This window comes from Sander lucioperca, chromosome 1 (assembly GCF_008315115.2).
Source record: "Sander lucioperca isolate FBNREF2018 chromosome 1, SLUC_FBN_1.2, whole genome shotgun sequence".
NCBI classification, from domain to species: Eukaryota; Metazoa; Chordata; class Actinopteri; order Perciformes; family Percidae; genus Sander; species Sander lucioperca.
The window spans coordinates 35,461,637-35,469,446 of NC_050173.1; the positions used below are offsets into that span (position 1 = coordinate 35,461,637).

The following is a 7,810-nucleotide window of genomic DNA, read 5'->3' on the forward strand; positions in this document are numbered from 1 at the left end:
ACAGCATTCCCACTAATAAACAAAATGGCCGACAGGAACAACAATAGTTGGAATGCTGCTGAACAGCATTCCCACTAATAATATATAAACAAAATGGCCGACAGGAACAACAATAGTTGGAATGCTGCTGAACAGCATTCCCACTAATTAACATTCACTGATGCTTGCCACCAGGTAGTAGCCAGTTACATCAGTTTACATCAGTTAAAGCAATATGGAAATTTTTTCATGATCATAATCCATTATAAAGATCCTGTCTCGTGGTAACTGCTGTTATCAGTTGAATGCATTACCTAAAAATGTTTTCTGATCTTACTGTAATTCAATAATTATGAGTATATCTAGACTTAAAGTCACTGACCTGTGCCTTATAACCCATAGCTCGAGTCCAGGAGAAGAACAGCCATAATCGTCCTGACTGCGCCAGCGACATTAACTCTGTGGGGGATGGCAGGGCTGTGGAGTATTACTTTGCCTCTGACGCCAGGTGAGATCCCAATTGTCTGTGTAGATGGTCGTATCATTGAATTCTTATTTGTCATATTATTAATGTCACTGACCCCTCCCCTATCTCTCTCTACCATATCTGTCAAGTATGAGCATAAATAATAAAAACAGAAACAAGTTTAGTGTCCTTTATAAACCCGACCAGACCAGCGGACATCATCATCAATTTATCACATGCATCCATCTTATCTCTGCCCACAGTGCCATCATTGAGCACACCAACAAGGTGTTGTACCTAGAGGACAATGATATAGCAGCGGTGACCGGCGGGAAACTCTCCATCCACAGGATTAACCGGCAGGCTGGTGAGGATCCAGTGAGGGCAATCCAGACCCTGCAGATGGAGCTGCAACAGATCATGAAAGGTCAGATAATGGTCAAAAGACAATTTTGTTTGTTGGTGCCCGGATAGCTCAGTTGGAAGAGCGGGCGCCCATTAGTGGAGGTTTCGACCTGCGGCCCTTTGCTGCATGTTATTCCCCCTCTCTCTCCCCTTTCATTTCTTCAGCTGTCCTGTCATTAAATGCCTAAAAAAAGACAATTTTGTTAACTGGTGGTTATCACTTTTATTTTGTTTTAGACAAGTAGTTTAGCTTATAAAGAAATTGTAAAATGTATAAGAGATCAGAGGTTTTAAAGAACACTAAGAACACAGCTTCCAACAAATTCTACTGGTACCAGGAAACATACCCGACACAAAAGTGGTAACATGGAGTTTGCTTAAAGAAACAATCCTTCCAACTTCACTTACACCCAAGAAACAAGGTCACAGATAGATGTGTGTGTGCCTGGTTTTAGTTTTCTAGTCTAAACAACACAATGCCTGTCTCCATCCTGAAGATGAGACATAACATCTTACCTTACTTATAAGAAAGCGTGGGACCCCTTTACTTGCTGACAAAGTAAGGGAAAGGACAGGGTCAGTTAACAGCACTGCAGAAACACATACACTTTATATGTTAATACCAAAAAGTATCTTTTCCACCACACCTACTGAATACACTGAGAACATGCATTCAGTGCTACCAATCAAGTCTAGTTTGTAGACTTATACCTGCTCTCCCTCTGCTGGCTGAAATTGATAACATAATAGTCAATTTTTCAGCCTCTTTCAGCACAGTTGTTTTGTGTCTTATCTCTTGGGGACATGTCCTCATATGCCATGAGGGGTACTGACCAGATAATCTGATGTACATATATGCTCCTCTCTTTGCAGGTAACTTTGATGCCTTCATGCAGAAGGAGATCTTTGAGCAGCCGGAGTCAGTAGTCAACACTATGAGAGGACGGATTTGTTTTGACACCAACACAGGTGATTAGTGATTTTACAAACCGGCCCTGCCTTCAAGATTTAATGATATGTAGGTTACCTGAACAAACAGGTCCCCGATCCCTTGAATCAATATAAGCAGGGACTAAGTCAGGCTATGCACATAGGATCTGTTTTTGTGTCCTTCATTGTCTATTTGAACGTGGAATTTTGTTTATTTGCACATCACTGCGGTCCCTTATTTCAAAAGGCCACTAATGTAACTGTCATCTATTTCCTCAGTGCTTCTCGGTGGGCTGAAGGACCACCTGAAAGAAATTAAACGTTGCCGACGGCTAATCGTAATTGGCTGCGGCACCAGCTTCCACGCTGCAGTGGCTGTAAGTAGAGCTATCAAAAATTGGGATAAGCATGATGACGTGAGAAAGACAGTTATGACTACCAGAAGTGATGTTCAAAACACAAAGATGCTGTTGTCTGAAGAGTTATGATGATGGAGATGATGATGATGGTGGTGATGATGATGATGATGATGATGATGATGATGATGATGATGATGATGACTGCTGCTTTTTTTCCCCAAAATGTTCAGACCAGACAGATCCTCGAGGAGCTGACGGAGCTGTCTGTCATGGTGGAGCTGGCAAGCGACTTCCTGGACCGCAACACGCCTGTGTTTAGAGACGACGTTTGCTTCTTCATCAGCCAGTCAGGTTAAAACAAAACACAAAAACATTCTGACAAACCAGTCTGAGCTAGGTCTTCTGGTTCAGGTCACTGGTTTAATTTAGTTGGATTTTAATTTCTAAAAAACAGCGATTTGAGATAAGGATCTTTTATTTGAGACACATCTGACCATGAAACTGGCTGTAAAGAGAAACTTGCATCACACTGTCATGGTCCTATGTGAAACCTGTATCATCGTCATTTTATCTTTTACCTCCAACAGTGGCCTCACTGTGCTGCAATTTTGCATTGTAAGCATATGCTTTCATTTCCTCTGCTCCTTCAGGAGAGACAGCCGACACCTTGATGGCACTACGCTACTGCAAGAGCCAAGGTGCTCTGACAGTTGGTATAACCAACACTGTGGGCAGCTCCATTTGTAGAGAAACAGACTGCGGAGTCCACATCAATGCTGGCCCTGAGATAGGAGTGGCTAGCACCAAGGTATAGTTTATACTGTACATCCCATAGGTTTACACAATCTTTCTCAGAATGTGGCACATTTGGCACATGTGGCAACAGCAATATGTGGCAACAGCAATATGCAATATACACATACTTTACATAGGGTGTCCAGCAGTACTAACAGCACTTTGCATTCAACTTGATGATACAATCCATATATTTAATGGCTGCATGATATACACAGTTCTGTGTTATTTGCTAGATAGGCAACACTGTTCAGTTATGCTTGGGGTTATATGAGTGTTTTTTTTGTGTATGTGATCCAGGCCTACACCAGTCAGTTTGTGGCCCTCGCCATGTTTGGCCTGATGATGAGCGAGGACAGACTCTCCCTACAGCAGAGAAGACTGGAGATCATCAACAGCCTCAGGGATCTACCTGGTCAGTCCAACAAACACCAGTCAGTCACAAACACAAAGCCTTTCATGGTCTTAACATTAGCACACCTAATCTTTAAATGCAGACTGACAGACGCTAACCATGTTCGACCATCACTGACAAATCAAGCTAACAAAATGCTGTATCTCTTGTTTGAGAAGTGTGCACTCATATTCTCCCTGTTACCATAATACCTCCATGTCTACATCAGTCATTCTTCTACTCTCCTAGAGCTGATAAAGAAGGTTTTGGCCCAGGATAAGAAGATCAAGGCCATTGCCGAGGAACTGTATCAGCAAAAGTCTCTTCTTGTCATGGGCCGAGGTTTCCACTACGCTACCTGCCTAGAGGGGGCGCTGGTGAGTTGAGAATGCCACAGTAGTCTGTCAAAAAACTGCAATTCACTTCTCCTAGAATAATAATAAATATGAGGACAGAGTAGAAACATCTGATGACATAACAGAGTTGTAATCTCTATTGTGCTGTATGTGTTATGTTATTATCCAGTATAATGTTCTGAGATCGTTTTATTCGTTTGACTCTAATGCAGAAAATCAAGGAAATCACTTACATGCACTCCGAGGGCATCCTGGCTGGGGAGCTAAAGCACGGTCCTCTGGCACTTATAGACAAAGACATGCCGGTCATCATGATCATCATGAGAGACGCCTGCTACACCAAGTGCCAGAATGCTCTGCAACAAGTCACGGCCAGATCGGTAGGTCCTGGAAAAAAACACATTCTACTGTAACTCATCTACAGGCAGGGGCGTAGCACAAAATTCTGGGCCCTGTAGAAAGGCATTTTCTATGGGCCCCTCCCCGCATCCACAGCTATTCATTCTAGAATTGTTTTGGGCCCTCCTCACATGAGGGCCCTGAGTACTCAGTCCCCTTTTCCCCCCCAGTCCGACGCCCCTGTCTGCAGGCACTGAAACACACAAATGTTACATTCTGAGTGCAACAAATGTAACAAAATGAATTGACTGACTAATATGATTCTTTGTGCTCGTGACTCTCTCTCCATCAGGGTCGGCCCATCATCATTTGTTGCCAGGACGACACTGACATGTGCAAGAATGCATACCAGACCATCGAGCTGCCGCATACTGTGGACTGTCTGCAGGGCATCCTCAGTGTCATCCCCCTGCAGCTCTTGTCCTTCCACTTGGCCGTCCTGCGAGGATATGACGTAAGTAGTCAACACAGTGTTTGACTCAAGCTATCTGTACAAATTCTCACTGTATATGGAAAACACAGTCTTTTGCTTTAACATTTGTTTTGAGCAATAAAGTATTGAAGTGCTTTTTATCTAAAAAAAACTTCAAGGAGATGTGTGAGACTTTTTGCTAATCTGAGCCCCAGAAATGAGGGAGATTATACAAACAATGAAATAATCGGTTATTATCTTTCTATGTAATCTTATCAGGAAAAAATACTTGTATTGAGATATTGTGGCACATAACTGTCATGTCTAAATACTGCATTTGTCATTGGTTACGTTTCAATATTATGCTATGAAAATGATAACAATAATAATTTAGTTTTTACCCAAAACGTATTAGGAATATGACATTTAAATGTACATAGATTCTTTTATTATTGTTGCATATTAGTTTAATGCTATGCCAAGTCTGTAGATCAGATACATACATAACTGTCCTTAACATTTAGTTTTTTGATTTAACAATAATTATGAACATCAACACATTATCCCAAATATAATTTTAACATCTCAATGATATGTAATTTGCATGCAACACAAGACTCGAGGAGGCTATTTATTGCTTGCAGTTCATTAATTATTAACATACTGTACAGTGGTTGTGGAGACCAGTTTACCAAGCTGCACTTTCTAAAGCAGTATATGTATGTGTGTGTGGGCGGGCAGTATGTTTTACTTTGTCATGACAGCTTGGGTACCACTTTCAGATTTTGTTTTGTATAAAACGTTTGGAAGGCTTGATTTTACAAACTGTTATTCTCGCGTTTTCACCTTTCATCTAACCCACCAATTTGGACGATGTCTTTACTTAGTTTACACAGTTATGGCATATGTAATCAGTGACTTTTCTTATCATAAAGACAGGAACTGGTCAGTGACTCAGGCATCAATGTGAACATTGTGGTTTTTCTTTTTACACCTTCGTGAGAGCTGATCCATCCTCTGTAGCCCCATTTGCCATCCAACTTTGTTAGCTTGTTAATGTATGTTTGTTAAAGCGTAAAAAGGAAGTTTATGTTTTAACATACAGTGATTGCACTTTATGTGACACAACACAGCCAAATTCCAGGCTATTTGCTCTAACAAACTGCTTTCTCTTTTTGCAGGTTGATTTTCCCAGAAACTTGGCCAAATCTGTGACTGTGGAATAATTACAGGTCAAAAGCACAGAAAAGCAGAAAGGAGGCTTATAGATGTACAGTGCAATTGAACGTTCAGTGTGTGTGTGTGTGTGTGTGTGTGTGTGTGTGTGTGTGTGTGTGTGTGTGTGTGTGTGTGTGTGTGTGTGTGTGTGTGTGTGTGTGTGTGTTTGTGTGTGTTTGTGTGTGTGTGTGTGTGTGTGTGTGTGTGTGTATGTGTCAGATGAAAGAAGGAGGTTTATGGTAAAATAAATTAAAAAAAGAGAAAGAGAAATGTGAAGTCCACCAAATATACTGCTGAGGAAGTGCCAGTGCCATTGAGGCCTTGCAGAACAATCTATGACAACAACATTCACACATCCAAAGTAACCAACATGCAGTGCCTTTTTCTTATCTCAAGAAGCCAAATACTACAGGCTTAGCAGAAAAGCATTGACATGGTGTATTGAAGTGTTTACAGTTGTGCAATATAGGGACCAGATGTGCTTTATGTATGTACACAATCATAAGTGAGATTTGTTCTCTTTCTGTTTAATGAATTTCTTATGTCTATTGGGGGCATCTTAACTATCTTTGCATAACGGGAAATGTAGGAATTAAACAGTTTTATTCCAGAGAGTTCTCTGAATTATGAAAATCTATTTTTTTTTTTTATATTTCGCTGCACATTCATGGCATCACTGTGCCTGGTGGGCCATTAGCCAATAACGTCAATATTTTTAGCACAAGCTACCAGAAGGAAGTTCCTCAATCTGACTTTCACATTATTACTTGATTCTTGATTTTAATTTAAAATATATTGTAAGTCTATTCTGTTTAACAGGATTGCAGTTCATAGTTCACGTAGAGCATGAAACTTCTGTTATACTTATTCTTGTCATAGGTAGAGTATTTCCATAGACACACATAATAATTATTTAAAGAGCACTTATGCAGCAAAAAAACACCAATGTGACTACCGTGACTTTCAATAATACTTTTGTTTCATCAGCTGTTTGTATGGGTTTATGATCATCATAATATTCTGTATTTATCTGATTCTTATTTTATGGGGGCTTAAGAGAGGGTTTGATTTATATCTTCAACTGTGATTGTATTTTATACTGTATGTTTTAAAGACATAAGCAGGCACTATCAATCAATAAATAGGTAAAGGATTCTATTCAAAGTGTGCTGTTGTTATTCCTTAGTTCTCGAGTCCTTACTTGCCAGTGTTTGTTGTGGTAAGAAATATCAGATGTTGATGCTATATTAATTTAACAGGAGGATAAGAGCTGCAGGTATAGATCTTTTTATTTATTTATTCATTCATTCATTCATTTATTTGACAAGAGGTGGTATAAGCCTGTATGATCATTGATTCAGTCTAGTCCCAGTTTGTGCTTGTAATATACCATCATTATGAAATGCATAAAATGAAGCTACTTCAGTCTATGGACATATATAAAAGAGATATTTCAGACAGAGATGACAGTAATGGAGCCAGTTAACAAAAAAAAAAGTTAAAATCCACAACAGAATAAAAGTGTATATTTTACGATGTCCTCAGACCTCTCCTTACCTTTGGGAACTACTCGTGTTTGCTGGACACTTTGGCAAATCAGTAATTGTGCATCCTCTACGGTGGTGGAATGTAACTACTATAAGTGCATATACTTAAGTACAGTTTTAGGTACTTGTACTTTACTTGGAGAGTACTTTTTACTCTACATTTTTCTGACAGCTAAAGTTAATTTGATACATCTTATAGTATTTCTTACAATCTTATAAATTATGAGCCCTTAATGAGGCAAATAGTTCAAATTAGCCCCACTTTTACTAGCTATGAAATTAAATGTACATGTTAATGCATCAGTAATAATAACCCAATACTATCATAATATAACACTGACAGGGGTACTGCTATAATGTGTATATTTTCTTCTGATTCGGTATTTTGAATGCTGGGCTTTTTGTGATTAGGTATACTTACTTCAGATTACTTATTCTACTAATGATCCTCATATCGATATTTTTTAATCAGTAACATCCAGAACAAAAAGTTTTTCCACAAAGTTTTTGTGGAGAAAGAAAAAAGTTAGCGCCCACGTAAACTATGCGC

General features: G+C 39.5%; 1 protein-coding gene across 1 annotated transcript in view; it reads left to right on the forward strand.

The window, feature by feature from the left end:
• The window catches only part of gfpt2 (glutamine-fructose-6-phosphate transaminase 2), a 25,483-nt gene extending 18,612 nt beyond the window's left edge, over positions 1–6,871 (forward strand). The window contains exons 9-19 of the mRNA XM_031319428.2: positions 382–487; positions 709–872; positions 1,724–1,819; positions 2,060–2,157; positions 2,370–2,490; positions 2,790–2,947; positions 3,235–3,349; positions 3,578–3,705; positions 3,897–4,064; positions 4,376–4,537; positions 5,677–6,871. Of these exons, the coding sequence (XP_031175288.1) occupies positions 382–487; positions 709–872; positions 1,724–1,819; positions 2,060–2,157; positions 2,370–2,490; positions 2,790–2,947; positions 3,235–3,349; positions 3,578–3,705; positions 3,897–4,064; positions 4,376–4,537; positions 5,677–5,721 (1,361 nt within the window). The 3' untranslated portion in view covers positions 5,722–6,871. The remainder of the gene's footprint in view (positions 1–381; positions 488–708; positions 873–1,723; positions 1,820–2,059; positions 2,158–2,369; positions 2,491–2,789; positions 2,948–3,234; positions 3,350–3,577; positions 3,706–3,896; positions 4,065–4,375; positions 4,538–5,676) is intronic.
• Positions 6,872–7,810: the final 939 nt, after the last annotated feature.